Source organism: Schistocerca piceifrons, chromosome 6 (genome assembly GCF_021461385.2).
Source record: "Schistocerca piceifrons isolate TAMUIC-IGC-003096 chromosome 6, iqSchPice1.1, whole genome shotgun sequence".
Taxonomy (NCBI): domain Eukaryota; kingdom Metazoa; phylum Arthropoda; class Insecta; order Orthoptera; family Acrididae; genus Schistocerca; species Schistocerca piceifrons.
In genome coordinates this window covers 67,617,854-67,639,229 of record NC_060143.1, presented here as the reverse complement: position 1 = coordinate 67,639,229, position 21,376 = coordinate 67,617,854, and the positions used below count along the sequence as shown (strand labels likewise).

General features: G+C 38.1%; 1 protein-coding gene across 3 annotated transcripts in view; it reads left to right on the top strand.

Moving 5' to 3' along the window:
* The window catches only part of LOC124802401 (rho GTPase-activating protein 17-like), a 161,864-nt gene that overhangs the window by 69,861 nt on the left and 70,627 nt on the right, over positions 1-21,376 (top strand). For all 3 annotated transcript variants that reach the window (XR_007017115.1, XM_047263154.1, XM_047263153.1), the window contains exon 11: positions 16,365-16,444. Coding sequence is in view for 2 of the 3 variants with exons in the window: in XM_047263154.1 (XP_047119110.1) it covers positions 16,365-16,444 (80 nt within the window). In the remaining variant the exon portion in view is untranslated. The remainder of the gene's footprint in view (positions 1-16,364; positions 16,445-21,376) is intronic.

Below are 21,376 nucleotides of genomic sequence, written 5' to 3'. Positions count from 1 at the left end.
TGATGGAGGAGTCAGATTTGATTCCTAGTGGAATGGGTGGTTCCAGTGACTTTGTTTATTTGAAATTGAAACAATGTACATTAATTAGTTGCTAATAACTTTTGCAGATCTAGTTTTTAGCCATTGTGTGGCTGTCATCAGTGCTGAGAACATGTAAGAATATATTACATTAAACACATGCCTGACTCAAGCTGTATGAGTTTTGTATGAGTTGAAACCCCTATTCATGAGTTTGTATGAGTTTTCTAAGAGAGTAAATGATGAAGCAACTTGCTAGTAAGATGTCAAATCATTATTATTGCTTGTCTATATGAATAACCTATACTATACTATCCGTATCAGTATTTCAGTTTACACTATGGCCGCTATGTGTATTGAAATACTAACATGGATAGTATAGTAGGAGCTATTTATATAGACAGGCGATAATGATGATTTGACTTGAATATTACTTTATCGTTTATTCTTGTGCAAAGATTTTGATTCATGAATGTCTTATTGTAATGTATTCTTACATGTTTTTAGCACTGGTAAGCCACACTGTGATTGTAACCTACATCTTGAATAAACACATTATTAGCGAATGATTGATGTATGTTTACTCAGCTGGATGGAGGAATGTTAATTTTTTGCAAATACAAAGGGTACTAGGAAAGTTTTGCAATACAGCTTTATTTATTTAATTTTTTAAAGTAATTTCTGCCACATTGAATACACCTCCCCATCCTATGGAACCAATCCCTAAACCATTTATCCCAGGTTTCGGTAGGGAGTAAGGCACACTCGTCCCAGCCCCTCAGGAGGGCCTCATAACTTGACAACTGCATTCCCTTCAGCTTTCTTTCCACTTGCAGGAACAGGGCAAAATTACAGGGAGAAAGGTCTTTACTGTAAGGAGTACGCTGAAGAAGTTTCAGTGCTGTACTCCACAAATGCTCCATGCATGTGTTGGCATGGAGAGCTGGATCATTGTCGTGGAGAAGGAACTAAGTGTCCGTTCTTGACTTCGGTTGCAGGTTCTCCAATGTTTGGATGACCTTGGGTAGGCACTACTCAATGTACCACATAGCTGTGACTGTCTCCTGTGTGTCCAAAACAGCACGCTCCATAATTCCGCTTGATTTTTTTTTTGGGGGGGGGGGAAGAAGCTATCATATCAGTCGTGTGTCGTCATCTCCGAAGACCCAAACTTTGTTTGCGTCTCGGTCGGCACGTCATAACAGTACGGCCAAGTCTTGTCATATGTCATGATGTTATTCACATACTGAGATTGTCTCTTAGAAAACTTCTTTAACATTTGCCGGCACAAAGTCACACATCATGTCATCTGCCCTTTTGTTGGTCTGTGCGGCACCCAGAGACATCCAAATTTGTGTACTTGCAAACAATCATGCAGATTTGTACTAATTGCTGGTGCATTTATCCCTAAGGTATCCTCTATCTGCTTATAGATCACTCACCTGTCTTCGTCGAGCATTTTCCTCATAGCATCAATGTTTTCCTCCGTAACTGATGATCACCATCTTCCCATCTTCTCAGCACCCTCCAGAGTGAAATTTCCTCTTTGGAATTTTCTGTACCACCTGAACATAGTTGTACGATGTGGACACACATTACTGAGTGAGTGAGTGCAAGTCATTTCTTCAGAACAGTGCTCTGTGTTCAATCGTGCATGAAGCTGCACCCAAAAATTGTCTTAATCTCACTTTGTGACCATGATGCCAATAGCAAGCACTTCTAGCCAACACTGCTAGTGGACAATTGTACCCTCAGACTTGGCACAGTGGCTAAAATACAAGTATGAAGTATTCTCAGAACACAGCTAAACAGTCTTCTGCTATTTATTATTGTGTTGTATTGCAAAACATTCCTAGTACCCTTTCAGCACTGAATGAAATTTTCACTGTGCGACAGACTGTACACTGACATTAGTCAATGAAATATCAACAGACTTCACATGTGAATTTCAGTCCACTTCCTGAGCATAACATTCTACTTTTCTTCGTTTGTTAATTGTCCCACTGTCTTTTTGTCAATGACATACCGGTACACTTAAAAAACAGACTGAGTCAGTCAAATGCAAAACACAAACAAAGAACACCAGCAGCTGAGTTGTTTGGTATCTGGTTTATTGTTTGGCCGCTACGGAAGTTGGAAGTCGTCGAAGCTACTGTCAACCTATACAAATTACTTTTGTGCCTCAGTTCTTCCAAAGAAAGAAGGCTAGGAGAGTGTTTCTGCTAGAAAGAGTGGACAAGCAGTCATTCGCATTCGACTTGAGAAATGAATTGACATCATGATGAATATGGAGGAAGTATGGGCAAAGTGTAAATGGATTATAAATTGTGGTCTGGAGAAGTGTGTGCCGAGTACAGTATAAACCTGCTCTCATATTCCCAGAATTAACTTTTTCGTGCCATTTATGGCATTATTTATCGCTCATCGATTTTCCTGTGCTCACAACGTATATTCACATCCAATTTTGCATTAACATATTTGTAATTTTCACACGATTTATGCTTTATGGAAAAATGTTTATGGAGAAAAATCTGATGTAATTGACGTAGAATGATGCTGGCATGGCGTTGGATTTCCCGTAGTGTTTACAAACGTTATGTGGTTAAGTTTCTTGACAGTAGGGCGCTCTCCTCAGCTGATCCGCTTAAGTAAAAGTCGGAACAATTTGCTATTTATCACCTGCTGCTACCACCAAGATCTTGGCACGGTGCCTGGATGGGAGTAACTAGGTTTTTTCGAATACACGTATCATGACCCATCACAACCATTTACAAACTCTCTCTATCATGCATGCGCAGCTTCATCATAGTTGTGATTTGACGTCGTTGCATTTTGCTTGAATGCATATTTTGCTGGTTTCGTTGTTTGGCCACCTGTAGCGATAGTTGACACCTTTGCTCTCTTTGCAATGCCCAAAGGTTTTTGGTTTCAAAACAGTACCAATTACTTATTTTTTATGCTTAACAAGATGCATTTCTAGAATTTATTCTCATTGTGAAGTGCAAATATTTTCTGAAGTATTTTTTTTTTTTTTGTTTCACAAAAAAACAATGTGAGTGATAGTTTGCATTGTGTGGTGTTTTGCATAATGGATGAGGCACAGTACCTTATAGCCTCAGAAAGGTGATTACAGCACAAAAGATGCAGAACAACACACATACAAACACCACACAAACTACTTGTCAACGAGAATAAATTTTCGAAACACATTGTGCTAAACATAAGAAAATACATAAGTGGTACAGTGTTTCATTATTTAAATAACGAATGATAGTCGTAGAATGCAAGATGAAACTAACAGTATTGTGAAGAGGAAAGTTACTACTCACTATGTAGCGGAGATGCTGAGTCGCAGATAGGCACAACAAAAAGATTTGTCACAGTAGAAGCTTTCGGCCAACAAGGCCTTTGTCAAAAATAGGTGAGACACACACACACACACACACACACACACACACACACACACACACTGCAGCCTCTGGCAGCTGAAGCCACACTGTGAGCAACAGCAGCAGTGCATAGTGGGAGTGGCAACCGGACGGGGTCAGGAGGAAGCTTAGGTGGGTAGGGGGAGGGGTAAGTCACAGTTCTTTGAACACTATAATAGTGTTCAAAGAACTGTGACTGAAGCCCGAACAACAGGGACTTACATGCATTGAGAATTGAAAATAGTGCATTGAGAATGGCTAGCTACTAGCCGGGATTTGCGTAATAAAATTTTAAAAAAAGGATGACTGATTGCTGCACTCTATAAGTCACATAACAGTCGCTGAGTGCACCGACTTTCCAAATCACATAACAGTCGCTGAGTGCACCGACTTTCCAAATGGAAGGTAACCTGACTTTAAATTTATGCCGTTATTAAACTTACAGCCATTGGGCGATAATCTCTGAATGAAACTGTGACAAATCACTTGGATTTTTATTCCTTATTTGGTGAGATATGCCCAGTGCAATACATTCTCGTACTAATCAGAATCATCAAAATTATCACCAACTCTGAATTCTCTCAGTAAAGGTGAATAGATTAAATTTTAACTTGAAATATATCTAATCTTAGTTTGGCAAGCAATCATTTTCAGTTTGCAGCTAGCTGCCCAAGCATTACCTTCACTTCAGAGATCACAGTGTATCTGTTTCCACAAAAAGAACTACCTTTAGCATTTCACTGACAGGAAATATAAATCTTGATTTATATTTTAAAAGTGATTTACATCAGACTGTTCTGCATTACTAATGATGTTGCTTGAACAGATTCTAATTCAAAGTTATTTTTAATGCAAATACAAAATTAACTGGGGATACTTACCTCTCTTTGTTATAATCTTCAAATTTTAATACATCGGTTGACATGGTGTTGAGTCATAGGGGAAAAAATCTGATAATCCCACTAACTCTCTACCTATCTTCAACCTACACTTTCTACACAAAAGGAGCATAACAAAAATGGGAGAACAGCCTATATGGTTCTGCCACTTTTGCAACTACAATTATTGATACAATTTTTGTAAAGGAAGTATATAAGAGTTTCAACAAAGTTAATCCTAATCCAGCACGTTGAGCACAGTGACTGTGTGTTAAGATTTTAAGACTTTAGAATTGCATGTGAATACATGGTAGGATAGAGAAAAGAGCATGTTTCGATTCTCATATATTGGCATGGGCATTTGAGTATAATTTACACAAAAGAAAGAAAAAGAAAAAAAAGGAAGAATAATAGTGCAAGAGTTAACTGTGTACAGGTTAGAAAGCAAAGCCTGGAAAGAGAAAATGTCCCCCCCCCCCCCCTCCCCCCCAAGCACGTGTAAACGTGGCAGAGCCATATAGGACTTCCTCTGACTTAATTCCTTTTGTGTAATAACTGTAGTTAGAGTTTTGCTAGAGAATTAGTGGAGTTATTAGAATTTTTTTCCATATGACTCGTGACCATGTCAATCAGCGTGTTAAAATTTGAAGAATTAAAACAAACAGTGGTAATTTCTGTACGTGCATTAAAAATACACTGAAGAGGCAAAGAAACTGGTACACCTGCCTAATATCGTGTAAGGCCTCCACGAGCATCTAGAAGTGCCGCAACATGATGTGGCAGGGACTAGACTGAAGTAGTGCTGGTGGGAACTGACACCATGAATCATGCAGGGCTGTCCAAAAAATTTGTGCATACGAGGGTGTGAAGATCTCTTCTGAAGAGTGTGTCGCAAGGCATCCCAGATATGCTCAATAATGTTCATTTGTGGGGAGTTTGGTGGCCAGCGGATGTGTTTAAACTCAGAGTACTGTTCCTGGAGCCACTACCAGTTCTGAAGATGTGAGGTGTCGCATTGCCCTGCTGGAATTGCCCAAGTCTGTCAGCATGGACAATGGACTTCAATGGATGCAGATAATCAACAGGATGCTTACGTACATGTCACCTATCGGATTCATATCAGGGGCCCCATATCCCTTCAACTGCACATGCCTCTAACCATTACAGAGCCTTCACCATCATGAGCAGTCCCCTACTGACATGCAGGGTCTATGGATTGTCTCCACACCCATATACTTCCATCTGCTCAATACAATGTGAAACAAGACTCGTCCGACAAGGCAACATGTTTAGGGTAATCAACAGTCCAATGTCGGTGTTGACGGTCCCAGGCAAGGCGTAAAGTTTTATGTCGTGCAGTCGTCAAGGCCTTCGGCTCCGAAACCCCATATCGATGATGTTTCGTTGAATGGTTCGCACACTGACTCTTGCTGATGGCCCAGCTCTTAAATCTGCAGCAATTTGTGGAAGGGTTGCACTTCCGTCACGTCGAACGAATCTCTTCAGTTGTCGTTGGTCCCATTCTTGCAGGATCTTTTTCCAGCCGCAGTGATGTCTGAGATTTGATGTTTTACTGGGTTCTTGATATTCACGGTACACTCATGAAATGGTCGTACAGGAAAATCCCCACTTTATTGCCACCTCAAAGATGCTGTGTCCTGTCACTTCTGTTCTGACTATAACACCACGTTCAAACTCGCTTAAATGTTGATAACCTGCCATTGTAGCAGCAGTAACCAATCTAACAACTGTGCCAGACACTGGTTCTCTTATAGAGGCATAGCCAACTGCAGAGCTGTATTCTACTTGTTTACATCTCTGTGTCTGCTGCTCGTGGTCTTGCGGTAGCGTTCTCGCTTCCCGAGCACGGGGTCCCAGGTTTGATTCCCGGCGGGGTCAGGGATTTTCCCTGCCTTGAGATGACTGGGTGTTGTTGTGTTGTCTTCATCATCATCATTCATTTCAATTACGGTCAGAGGAAGGCAATGGCAAACCACCTCCAATAGGAACTTGCCTAGTAAGGCGGTGCAGGGTCTCCCTCATCGTTCCCATATGCTCTGTAAAGAAGCATGGGACTTCATTCACATCTCTGTGTATTTGAATACTCACACCTATAACAGTTTCTTTGGTGTTTCAGTATAACTTTGAATTAGAAAACGGTCAAGCAACATCATTAGTAATGCAGAAAAGTCAGACACAAATAAGTTTTAAAACATAAATCAAGGTTTTATATTTTTTGTCAGTTAAATGAGAAAAGTACTCCTTTTTGAAGGCCTCTTTGTAGTTAAAATTATAATATATTCACCTTCTCTGATAGATTTCAGAGTTGGTGATTGTTTTGATGAATTTAATCAGTATAGGACTGCATTGCACTTGGCCTACCTTGACAAAGAAGTAATAAAGATCTGAGTCATTTTCCATAGTGTCGTTTAATGATTATCACTCAAAGGTTACGGCCAGTACAGGTAAACTTTTATCAACAATTCCGTAAATAAAAAAAAGACCCAATCAACATAGAGTGTACGTTATCCTTGATTCATCAAAACGTTTTGATTGAGTTTAAGGACTGTAAGATTACTAGACAATCCTTACAAAGAGTGTGAAGACAAAAGCCTCAGCCTACCTCTTCTCTTGAGTTGGTGTTCTGCCAGGTCAGTTTTATTTGCAGGATTACCTATAACGAGTGGATTGAATACTCTGGCTGATCAGGCTTTTGTCACATTTGGAAAAGTAACTTTTTTTTTCCTTTTTCTTAAGGTACAGTCCTTTTCGCTTGTATGTACCCTAGTTGAAACTATATGGGTATAGCTATTACTTCTAAATGAGTTAATTAACCAATGACTAATTTTATTAGGAGTATGTTGTTGTTGTGGTCTTCAGTCCTAAGACTGGTTTAATGCAGCTCTCCATGCTATTCTATCCTGTGCAAGCTTCTTCATCTCCCAGTACATACTGCAGCTTACATCCTTCTGAATCTGCTTAGTGTATTCATCTCTAGGTCTCCCTCTATGATTTTTGCACTCCACGCTGCCCTCCAATGCTAAATTTGTGATCCCTTGATGCCTCAGAATATGTCCTACCAACCGGACCCTCCTTCTTGTCAAGTTGTGCCACAAACTTCTCTTCTCCCCAATCTTATTCAATACTTCCTCATTAGTTATATGATCTACCCATCTAATCTTCAGCATTCTTCTGTAGCACCACATTTCAAAGGCTTCTATTCTCTTCTTGTCCAAACCATTTATCGTCCATGTTTCACTTCCATACATGGCCACACTCCATACAAATACTTTCACAAACGACTTCCTGCCACTCGATGTTAACAAATTCCTCTCCTTCAGAAACGCTTTCATTGCCATTGCCAGTCTACATTTTATGTCCTCTCTATTTTGACCATCGTCAGTTATTTTACTCCCTAAATAGCAAAACTCCTTTAGTACTTCAGGTGTCTCATTTCCAAATCTAATTCCCTCAGCATCACCCAACTTAATTCGACTACATTCCATTATCCTCGTTTTGCTTTTGTTGATGTTCATTATATATCCTCCTTTCAAGACACTGTCCATTCCGTTCAGCTGCTCTTCCAAGTCCTTTGCTGTCTCTGACAGAATTACAATGTAATCGGCGAACCTCAAATTTTTTATTTCTTCTCCTTGGATTTTAATACTTACTCCGAACTTTTCTTTTGTTTCCTTTACTGCTTGCTCAAAATACAGATTGAATAGCATCGGGGAGAGGCTACAACCCTGTCTCACTCCCTTACCAACCACTGCTTCCCTTTCATGTCCCTCGACTCTTATAACTGCCATCTGGTTTCTGTACAAATTGTAAATAGCCTTTCGCTCCTTGTATCTTACCCCTGCCACCTTCAGAATTTGAAAGAGAGTATTCCAGTCAACATTGTCAAAAGCTTTCTCTAAGTCTACAAATGCTAGGAACGTAGGTTTGCCTTTCCTTAATCTAGCTTCTAAGATAAGTCGTAGGGTCAGTATTGCCTCACGTGTTTCAATATTTCTACAGAATCCAAATTGATCTTCCCCGAGGTTGGCTTCTACCAGTTTTTCCATTCGTCTGTAAAGAATTCGTGTTAGTATTTTGCATCCGTGACTTATTAAACTCGTTGTTCAGTAATTTTCACATCTGTCAGCACCTGCTTTCTTTGGGATTGGAATTATTATATTCTTCTTGAAGTCTGAGGGCATTTCGCCTGTCTCATACATCTTGCTCACCAGATGGTCGAGTTTTGTCAGAAATGGCTCTCCCAAGGCCGTCAGTAGTTCTAATGGAATGTTGTTTCGACTCAGGTCTTTCAGTACTCTGTCAAACTCTTCACGCAGTATCGTATCTCCCATTTCGTCTTCATCTAAATCCTCTTCCATTTCCATAATATTGTCGTCAAGTACATCGCCCTTGTATAGGCCCTCTATATACTCCTTCCACCTTTCTGCTTTCCCTTCTTTGCTTAGAACTGGGCTTCCATCTGAGCTCTTGATATTCATACAAGTGGTTCTCTTTTCTCCAAAGGTCTCATTAATTTTCCTGTAGGCAGTATCTATCTTACCCCTAGTGAGATAAACCTCTACATCCTTACATTTGTCCTCTAGCCATGCCTGCTTAGCCATTTTGCACTTCCTGTCGATCTCGTTTTTCAGACGTTTGTATTCCTTTTTGCCTGCTTCATTTACTGCATTTTTATTTTTTCTCCTTTCATCAATTAAATTCAGTATTTCTTCTGTTACCCAAGGATTTCTACTAGCCCTCATCTTTTTACCTAGTTGATCCTCTGCTGCCTTCACTACTTCATCTCTCAAAGCTACCCATTCTTCTTCTACTGTATTTCTTTCCCCCATTCCTGTCAATTGTTCCCTTATGCTGTCCCTGAAACTCTGTACAACCTCTGGTTCTTTGTTTATCCATGTCCAATCTCCTTAAATTCCCACCTTTTTGCAGTTTCTTCAGTTTTAATCTACAGTTTGTAACCAGTAGATTGTGGTCAGAGTCCACATCTGCCCCTGGAAATGTCTTACTATTTAAAACCTGGTTCCTAAATCTCTGTCTTACCATTATATAATCTATCTGAAACTTGTCAGTATCTCAAGGCTTCTTCCATGTATACAACCTTCTTTTATGATTCTTGATCCAAATGTTAGCTATGATTAAGTTATGCACTGTGCAAAATTCTACCATGCGGCTTCCTCTTTCGTTTCTTAGCCCCAATCCATATCACCTACTACATTTCCTTCTCTCCCTTTTCCTACTACTGAATTCCAGTTACCCATGACTATTAAATTTTTGTCTCCCTTCACTATCTGAATAATTTCTTTTATTTCATCATACATTTCTTCAATTTCTTCGTTATCTGCAGAGCTAGTTGGCATATAAACTTGTACTACTGTAGTAGGCGTGGGCTTCGTGTCTATCTTGGCCACAATAAGGCGTTCACTTTGCTGTTTGTAGTATCTTACCCGCTCTCCTATTTTTTTATTCATTATTAAACCAACTCCTGCATTACCCCTATTTGATTTTGTATTTATAACCCTGTATTCTCCTGACAAAATGTCTTCTTCCTCCTGCCTCTGAACTTCACAAATTCCTACTATATCTAACTTTAACCTATCCATTTCCATTTTTAAATTTTCTAACCTACCTGCCCGATTTAAGGGATCTGACATTCCATGCTCCGATCCGTAGAACGCCAGTTTTCTTTCTCCTGATAACGACATAAGGACGTCCTCCTGAGTAGTCCCCGCCCGGAGATCCAAATGGGGAACTATTTTACCTCCGGAATATTTTACCCAAGAGCACGCCATCATCATTTAACCATTCAGTAAAGCTGCATGCCCTCGGGAAAAATTACGGCTGTAGTTTCCCCTTGCTTTCAGCCATTCGCAGTACCAGCACAGCAAGGCCGTTTTGGTTAGTCAGGGTGTATACGACCCGGGACAACCGGGAAATCCGGGAAAAACCCGGGAATTTTTTTATCCAGGAGAAAACCGGGAAAAACCCGGGAATTTTTCGGAATTCCGGGAATTTTTCATTGTTTTAGCTTTCAGTTAATTTTTTGCAATTTTGACTGCAGAATTGATTCTCTAGCAAAGAATGTTATTTTATCCTGCTACTGGAGAATGATACTGCAGCAATAAAATATAAACAAGAGGGAAAAAAATAAAACTTTAGTGGCAAAGGAAATGAGCAATTTACAACAAGAAAACACCGTGCACGCACAGGCGTCTGCAAATAGCAAAAATATTTCAACGGCCGTAGGGCGCAGACTGTAATTCTTCGTAACAATAAACTGCTTGCTATGAGCATGACGTCACAACTGTTCACGTTAGGTTCTTTTGACCAATTGCCAGCGGTCTGTTGCGCAAGCGCATTTGACTCGCGTATAAGCAGTACCTTCTCCCACTACTTGAAGTTTGGCTGTTAGTTGTATCGGTTAAGCAGCCAGATGCAAACGAGAAAAATTTTTCTCCCGCGCTCTAGCTGCCAGATTGATGCTTGCACAGAGTTGTCTGGGTTGTAGTGGGGAGGAGGTTTATCTCCACGTGACCCGTGTTTACGTTAAGTGATTTCGCAGCTTCTCTTTGTGTACAGCTCCCACGTCATGTGAAAACAAACGGATTTCTGTGGCCGGGAGCTATCAAGTGAATTAAAATACATTCACATAATTATGGAGGGCAAAAATATATTATTAATTTGTTTTCTGATTTTATTTTATTTCCAAGTTAGTAGCAGTCAAGCATTAATCGCCTTGCAGAACAGTGAAGTCATTTTTGCCAGTTTGCTAAAGAATTTGGCTTTATTAATCTTTCCGCTGAGGCAATCATTTTGTTTGAAACGAAGTGTTTCATTCTACAGTATTGCCTAGTTCCAACTGTTCGCTGAATTTCAAGTGCACGTTGTTATCTTCTGCCATATGGCATTATGGCATATATGGCATTATGCCATAATAAAGAACCTAAAATGAGATCGCAGAGTACTGGTACTCCAAGAAAATTTAAATCCCAAAAACCACACTGAAAAGCTTAATATCAGATGGGACCTACTTCATTGTGAACTGGAAAAAGCCAATTTGCACTTCAAGCCGAATTATGCATTTTAGTGTGGTTTACGAAATTCCAATGCTCTTTGGAGTATCCTCTGATGCTCTGTTTCTTTTATGGTGTAATGTAAGCTCTGTTAGTGCTTTATACACACGAACATGCGGGCTTCCTGCACCACTACAGTTGCACAGGCACAATAATGCCTGTTTCCTGGCGTTCTCTGGCAACTGGTAAATCGAACCTATTTCTAACAGTCTCCGGATAGTATTGTGAACGGTGGTTAGAAAAGTGTTACTTTCAAAGATAATTTCTTTTTATGCAACATGAATTTTGCTACGTGTGAGAAAGTGGGATGGATATCTAAATTACAGAGCGTTCGAAACTGAACAGTTTGAGGACCAGCCACTTACAAGAATTTCGAGCCGAGACATTTACGTCAGAATTTTAAATTTACCGGCCCATTTGTGTGATGCATCTTAAAGTATAACACGCGCGAAAAAAATCAATATTACATGTGAAAGCTTAGCTTCTGTTGTGGCGTGTTAATCTTAGAGACCAAAATTATATGTGAAAGCTTAGCTTTTCTTGTAGATATACGGTACTGTGTACATTAATGTAAACCGTTAACTTTTCCTGTTGCGTGTTCGCGCTATGTAACCAGTGATCTTGCTATTGGTTGACTATAACAGGTGTCCTATGCTTTGAATAGCTGCTGTCATCGGCTGGCGAGATCTCGTGGGTTGAGATATGACTCGCTTACAAAAGGACATCGCAACCTCAGTTTCAACGCTCCGGAAACTAACGCGCTGTGTTTGGTACAATTCGAATTTATACTTTCGTAATACGAAAATATGCAGCGTATATGTTGCTGCAAATCAAAGGTCTTTCCAAAACTTCTCTCCTTTTTTTAATCAAAAGTCTCTCCAAAACTTCTCTGCCCCGTCTTTTTTTTCCGTTAAGTTCTACGTGATTGTATAAAACGTTAACCATTCAAAGGATTGATAAGTTTTACAGTTCTGAGGGAAAATCTATGGAAAACCTACTGTCATTTAGCACAGAAAAAGTGTATTTTCGCCCGGGAAAAAAGCATATTTTTTAAACGGGATATCCGGGAGAAATCTGGGAATAATCCGGGAATTTTTTTTCCTTGTCCCCGTATACACCCTGTTAGTGTTACAAGGCCAGATCAGTCAATCATCCAGACTGTTGCCCCTGCAACTACTGAAAAGGCTGCTGCCCCTCTTCAGGAACCACACGTTTGTCTGGCCTCTCAACAGATACCCCTCCGTTGTTGTTGCAACTACGGTATGGTTATCTGTATTGCTGAGGCATGCAAGCCTCCCCACCAACGGCAAGGTCTATGGTTCTTGGGGGAAGGTATTAGGAGTAATGATCTCAAAAAATAAAGAAATTTCTACCCAAGTAAGAACAAAAATAACTTTTAATTGCAAATGTGGCAATGGTAATGAAATTCATCCTTTACATTTCATAATCCTTTAAAAGCCAGTAGTTTCTAACCCCCTGATACTTTTCTTACAAATGTTATTTTATACAGTGTTATATGGATTAAGCTCAGTCGGTCAATAGTTAAGATTGATGTCTTAGCAGGTGCAGCTTACAGTAATTGCAGAGCACAAATGAGAGAGATTAAGAAACAATATGTCTGATATTAAATAAAATTACACAGATGCTTTTGTACGAAGATTAATTATTTCCACAAGCTGTGACATGGCTGCGAATATAACAGTGATCCAGAAAATATAGAATAAATTTCTTTACTTCCCATCTGTGATCACTAAATTATTAGATCCTTAGACTACCGGATTTTAGTCAACAGTGGCCATCTTCAAATTTGCAACAAAACATAGGAAAAACAGAAATACTTTAAATGCATTGTCTACATCTTAAAACAATGAAAGAGGCCATAATCAAAAGTGTTACCAACATACATGTGGTAAACATTGCTTTAAATATGACGAGGCATGTGTTTTAATAACATGCCGTAATATAATGGAGCCTTCATGGAATCGTCATAAGATAAACACAAAATCAGCTTAGCGTTGTTGCACATATTTAAAATATGGTCTAAACTAGCCACAGCGAGATGGAGTCATCTTGTTAACAGTGTTGGTGTTTGTAACAAACTGCTGTACAGTAGCCACAAAATGTTTGTGTCATAAGCTCGTCAGATGTTGCTACTGTAGGCGTACATGTTTATGTCATAGGTAAAGCCTATAATGAGTTTACCAGGTGTGTAAGTCATTACAGTAATTAATGCAAAAATTAAAAACACAACTAAAGTTAGATTTTTAAAGAGAAAATAATTAAGTGACAATAATACTGATGCACTCTTGTGGCAAATTTTAAATAAAAGTAGAATGACGTTCGTAAGAACAAGCTTATGGAGTTAACAGAATAATATAAAAATAATGAAATAAATAGGAAAATAAGCCAAATGGATGAAACCACACACTGTAGTAAGTAATCAGCATCCTGTGTTGCCATGACCGCCAGAATGCCACATAGGCGAGAAGTGGTCAGATTGACTTAACTGCCAGAAATCCACTCATATCCTGCGACATGCCTTTCCGAGAAAAGAATGATAAAACACTGTACCACTCAATGTGACTGATTAATGAAATATATAAACAGAGAAGGGTCAAGAAAACATGAGTAATATGCTCAAAGTAAAGAAACAAAGTAAATATGTATAGATGTCTATACCAGGTAAAGGCAAAGGCAAGATATATTTGAGATAGACATTGAGTGATTAAAGTAGAACATTGTCAAACAAAGCAAAGTATGCATTGGGTACAAAATCGCTCTGCCCATTGAGCACTTTTGATGGCTCTTGTCCTTCCACTTTATAAATTTCAAGCTCTTTTAACAAGTTGAGAGCACGGCCTTTTTACACCACATGGAGAATACACATACTATTCACAGTTTTCTCTGTAGTGTGACCAATTTCTGATAAGTGTAATCCCAAAGCAGTTTTGTTCCGTGGTTGTGAATGCACCTTAAACCTTGCATTAAGAGAGAGGCTGGTTTGGCCGATATAATATTTGTCAAGTTGTGACAATGAATCCTGTATCTTCAGAACCATCAAATTTATCATACACCCTTTTCAGTTTGTGTTTTACTCTCAATTTCAGGGTGGTTTTAACTTGAAAGCCGCATTTAATATTAGATTTTCTGAAACACTTATTCATTTGCCTGGACATTTTGACGTGAAATTTCATTGGAATGTTCTTCATTCGTTCCTTATTGGTTCTAGTTTCTGGATGAGTGTGCATTTACGTGCTGTTTGTTATTCATTTCTTTAGCTTATTGGAAGGGTGCATGACATTATTTTCAGAAAAAAATGCATTTTATCACTGTAATTTTTACACCTGGTAAGCCAACTACAGACTTTACCTATCACATAATTCTTTTTATTCATATCATACAGTTATATAATTGACATAACTGTGTACACTTACAGTGGTGACATCTGATGAGCTTACGACACCACCATTGTGTTGCTACTGTACAGCAGTTTGCTATGAAAAGTAGTACTGTTAACAGCATGATTCTGCCTACATGTGGCCTACTTTAGACATATATTTCAAATACGTGCAGTGATGGTGTGTTTATCTTTTGACAATGCCACTATGGCTCCATTACATTAGGACATGTTTTTAAAACAGGTATGCCTTACCATTTTTGAAGTGCGTGTTTTCCGCATTTTTGTCAGTAATATTTCTCATTGTGGCCTATTTTATTGTTTTAAGATTTGGACAATCTGCTTGAAGTATTTGTTTCCCCCACCCACATGTTTTGCTGTAGAACTGAAGGTGGTCATTTCTGACTGAAACTCATAGTCTAAGGACCTAACAATTTTGTGATCACAGATGGTAATGAAAAAATTTATTCTACAATTAATTAGTTGTTAATCAAAGATAATGATGAAACCCTCAGTGATGATATCCTTTTTTTAAATTCGCAGCTATCATTTGTGTATGTTACACACCTGAAATCTGGCGTTGGAGCAAAGCACTGGTAAGTTTTTGGCAGTGCCTCAAGGATATGCTGTCATCTGTTTCCATATGCTGTCATTACATGGAAAAGAGAAAATATGACTGTGTCAACATATGCTCGTACAGTTCATCTCCTAAATTTAAGGATTCTTATTTCACTACCAAAACTAAATCATTGATATTGATGTGCATATTTTTGACATTTGAGCAGTCATTAAGAAACAACAGAAAAAATTGACACAGGTAAAAAAAAAAGGTGTGGGGGGGGGGGGGGGGAAGTACTGGATATATTGACTGTAATCTTACAGGAAGACTCTGCCATTCCATTGTGACTGGTTAATTTGAAGATCATAGTGATAAGCCCAGTTTTCATCACCAGTAACAACCTTTGGGAGAAAGTTTGGATCAACTTGAAGCTGCTGTTTCAGCTCAATATTGCTTCCGTTCACCTTCAAGCAGGTGTGGCAAAAACATCACTTCAATCCTTCTCATGTTGAAATATTGTTACAGAATAGATTCACATGTACAATAACTTATTCCTAATGCATGCAATGGTTTGACTACTATGTCGCAGAATCGGATCCATTGTTGGCTAAACATTTTCTAGTGTGTTACCAGTGATGGCTGACCAGAACATTTGTCGTCATCAGTTGACATTTGCCCATTTTCAAATGTTTACACCAGTTGTAGGTTTGTGTCGGATCTAAAGTATTGTCTCCAAAAGCTTGCTTCACCATTTGGTGAGCAACACCTAAGCAAACTACACAGTTCACAGCTTTTTGCCCTACTAATTCAAGAAGGATGTATGGAGGAACACCTAGTGGTGTTTCAGGGTACTTGTAACATTAAATTTTGGGAGCGTTTGTATACCCATTCGTATAAGTGTGAATCTGTATGTGACGGTATATTCCAAGTTACTTTTGTAGAGAATTACATGTTAGTATGACCATAAATCTTACTGTCCCTTTTTCTTTTCAGAATGAATATGAACTCGGCCAATATCCACAGCAGTGTAGTGGATAGCTTGGTCACGTACGCTGATTATTTCTTCCCCGGAGGTAAGCTTTTTATTACTTTTGTTATTTAAAGGAATACATGAATAACAGTGTTGTGTGATATGTGAAGGTAAAAGTGATAGAAAAGTCGGTCTTGTTGTCAGAAATGCTCATCTTATGTGTAAACTTAAAACTGCTCACTTGATTATAGGGAAGCAATTCCAAAAGCAGCCTGGTTTAAAAATTCCATTCACCTTAACTCCTCCTGCCTCAGCACTTTGGCCTTGTTGCAGTGTTACATATGAGAAGGGTGTGTACTTCAGGGAAAGCAGTGCTGTGAATAGAATCACTGTGATGCCAACTGCTGCTGCAGCGTTCAATACAGTAACATGACCTTTGACTTGTGCAGTGCGAGTGCAAGGGATACTTGAGAAACTATGAGTTAGCCACAACAATAAGCTATGTCTTTGCTTAAAATTTAAAATTTGAATTTTTCATGAAACACTGTAGGAAATAGCATGGAATCCTAGCACTGCACAAACTCCTACTGTGTTCGAACAAATTTACTATGAGTTCTCTTGCAGTGCCAGTATGTATGGATATATAGACATTTATGCTGATTTTTTTATGTAAAGGTAACAGAAGATGAAAGTGTCCTCCAGAAAAATATTACTTGACTGATCCCAGTACAATATTTTGTTTGTTTATGGGATATGGTATTAATTTACCAAGTAGGTTGAAAATGAGCAGTTCAATCACTGTTCACATAGTAGAATAACAGGTAAAAAAGTTATCAGATTTTAATCAGTTTGAAAACATGATGGTTATATTCAGATGAAACAGTCAAGAAAATTAATCAAGACTCAAATACCAAACAAACGAAACATATCGTAATAAAGTGATTGTAATTTTTATTGTAAGAATAAATTACAGCGGCAAGACCCATCCTGGTGATAGTACCATCGGATGTCATTGGATCGCATGACGAGCGGATGCTCGAGAATTGGATAGAATCATGATAGCTATTTTTTGTTCATATTTTAGTTTTTGTTGCCCATGATCTGCACCCTAGAAGATATTTCAGTCCATATTTCACAGTTGTTTGTATTGTTTAAATCCTTTGTGCATTAAATAAACTAAGGTAGGTCATTCTGATAGTACCAATGAAAGTTAACTAGATCCCAGGTCAGTCAAGATCGAACAGAATGAGAGATTTTCTGAATTATGACATAAACTGTTTGAACCATTAGTTGTGTTAAAACAGCCCACCTGTTTAGACAACATTTTAGGTTATTGCTGTTCAAGTAAAACAATGAAGAAAGTACATATACAGTTACTACACAGCTGGCACAGATAGTGAGTTATATGGAAGATTCACATGTAAAACCAAGAACGTGGTTCTAAAGATGTACGTAGGGTTAAATAAATAAATAAAAATAGCAGATGCACTAATGAAATGTGAAGAATGAACATTTTCCTGTATGAAACACATGAGTAAATGACCCTGTACTATATTTGTGAATAGCTGCCTCTATCTTTTCATGTAGAACTTAGAGTTGCTCACCATCCTTGAAGGCTCTCTTTCATGATGGGGCTATGCAACATGGTGTGTAAATGAGTAAATGATGATTATCGCAGGAACAATTTTGCAGTTTGATACTACTCTCATAGTGCTATAGAAAGGCTACCGGGACATCCTGCTTCAAATGTTGAAAAATCCTGACGACTGCCTGGCTATGAAAGATAATGCTTTTCCATTTATATTGAGAGTGTTGTGAAGTGTAGATCATAAGAGTACCAAAGACATCATAAGAATGTGAGTTAAAATATTTATGAAATGCTGTATCTCTAGCTGGTAGTGGGAACTGTTTATTTTAAATTATGTTTGCAGTTGAATCCATATCTAATAGGGAACGGCAAAATTGGTCGATTGAGGGGGCAAGTAAGAAAGAACTTCCTGTCCACATTTTTTGCACGCACTGCCACCCTGTACCCCCATTCTCATTCTATTTCTAATTCTCAGATGCTGTACTTTATGCATTGTATCAGTGTCCTACCACCACAATTCTGCCTTTAAATGAACAAACAAGTATTATATTTTTGATCTGTGTTAAAGTATTTATAGTATTCGCGTAATAAAAGTGGGATTACAAATAAGGCTACATTCAAAATCTCCTTGAAACAATTCTTGCTGTCACAGTTCATATTAAATACTTGGATTATAACACTGCGTTCTTTTTACGTTAAAAGACATGCATGCTAGCTAATGCACAGATGATACATCTGCTTTCACAGTTAAACTTTTATCTTTTTCACAGTGGGTATCACAGATGTAAATGTATTCAGGGTGTATACGCCCTGGGACAACCGGGAAAACCTGGAATTTTTTTCAGCCAGGAAAAACCCAAGAATTTTTTAGAGTTCTTGGAATTTTTCATTGTTTTAGTTGTGAACAAAGTTTTTGTAATTTTGACTTTTAAGAATTGATACTCTCACAAAGAATTTTGCTTTAGCGCGCTACTGCAGAATAATACTGCAGCAGTGAAACATAAACAAGAGAAAAACACCAGTATAAAACTTAAGGGGCAAAGAAAATGCTCCATTTACAACAACAAAACACAATGTGCACATAAACGTCCATCAACAGCAAAATATGTCAAAGGCCTTAGAACAAAGATTTGTTTGAGCAGTTACCAGCTGGCTCATGCACAAGCGCAGAACTGAAGTCATGTACAAGCAATGCCTTCTCCCACTTCTCAGTACTTCAAGCGTGGCTGGTAGATGTATAAGCGGTAGCTGCAAGCAGCCTGATGCTATCTGAAAAAAAATTTCTGGTGCACCCAAGATGCCAGATTGGCTTAAGTGCAAAGCAGAGTAGTAGTGGGGAGTAGCCTACATGTGATTACTTTTCATGATTTTGCTGTTCTCTTTTCAATTACATCTCTCATACCAAATGAAATCAAAATGGATTTCTGTGGCTGATATTTATCAAATAAATTAAAATACATTCCCATAATTACGGAAAACTCAGTTTTCTGGTTTTATTTCCACATTATCGGCAATCAAAAATTGTTTTGTAGAACAATGAAGTTACTTTTGTCAGTTTGCTAAAGAAATTTGGCTTTTATTAATATTTTCTGCAGAGATGGTCAATTTATTTGAAATGAAGTGTTTCATTCCACACTATTAGCTAGTTTCAACTGTTCGCTAAATTTAAAGTGCATGTTTTCATCTTCTGGCACATGTGACATTATGCTGTATTGAAGAACCAAACATGAAATAATAACAGTAATGATACTCCAAGAAAACTGGCTTCTCGAAAACCACATTGAAAAGCATTAGCAGAATTTTATAAAGCTGCCTTCTGTGAAACACAATATTTTATGATCAGTACCAGAGAAGATAATTACTCCTGGAGTAGAAAATAAACTGCCATTTATACAGTTTTTTGGCTTCGTATGTAACCTTATTAATTTTCATACAGTGTGAAAGAGTCATGAAAAGCTTATTGTTCTTAGTTCTGGTGTATACAAACAACTTTTTTTTTTTTTTTAATTTTTGCAATAAATTTGTATTCCTTCTTATTAGCTTTTTTCAGTGCTGTGTGGATGTAAACTTGATCGGAAATACTACAGGACAGTATTGCAGAGTATGAATTAATAACTGGTGCCAAAACACCAAGATTAAACTTCTGAAACAGAAAATAACATTTAAAGAATTGACATAACTGGAATAACCCATTCCAGTACACAAAATATTTAGTACATAATATGACTACCCACAGTGTATGAATGTACAAATTCCAAACTCTGTTAATGGAGACAGGCACACATTCTGAAAATTTCACAAAAGTTGGGCGTAAGAAAAGCTGAGTAATGAAAAGCAAAGATGGAAGCCCTCAGGCAAATGATATTTTATCCAACACTCACCAACCTTTGCTCTCAAACAATAATGTCATACAAGTAGCATTCATAGCTCCATTTCTATTTTTTTAGGTATTGTGTTTGGTATTGTTATGTAGTGAGAGAGACTGTTAATGCATATTTTGTCAAATTATGACGAAATTTAAGATGGAATTATATAAACAGTTAAGCATAATTAACTCTACATATCAGTCTTAATCTCAGTATGAAGTCCAAAATGCGTGTCCTCTTTCGCCTGCACTCAAAATTGACGAACTTGCCAGCACAGACTGTGTTCTCCTGATAATTCTTACACCATGAATCAATAAATTCTGATTAGTGTAGAGGAAAGGGACAGCAGAGAGGGAAACAGATTTTAAAGGCTTTCCCCACTGTGAATAACTATGAAATGTAGCTGAAAATTCAGTATCAGAACAGTTAATTGAAGAAATGATATTACTCTTTCTAGAATTCTTCTGGCTGCCTGGCTTCTGAAAGCCATCTAACAATTTTCTGTTGTGGCACTGTTTATGCATTATAAAACAATCAGATGAATAACATTCTTCTGAAAATTCGCTAAATCATTAACAGTCCTTCTTCCCACACTATATTTCCTGATTAACTTTTCATCACAGGTTTCTAGTCTCTTTGTGTCTGTTCATATTCCTGTTCTTTTAAAGTACTACCCTACATGCCATTACTGTTACAATTTGCAGTGCCAGTATTATGGTTTCAACTCTTCTGCAACTCCCTTTTCATCACAAAGAAATTTATATCTGGCTACCTTTATTTGACATCATATGCGTTGGATATGAGCCAATAAAAACCTCAAAACAAGAAAACTGCACAGAACTGACAAAATGCAGGGAAAATTACATCTCTGTCTGGATGGTCGCTGCAGTAAAAATGACGCTGAAACAGATGTATGCATTTAATAGTGAGTTGATCTAGACTTCTCATGAGGAGTTGCATTAGGAGGGAGCAATGAGGGGGTGGAAAACTGACATTCTTCTCCTAGCCACCAGTTTGGTTGCTCCTGAGTATAGTGGATGGACATGCTATTCATTCTCTTACTGTTTCAAAGAAGGGCCCA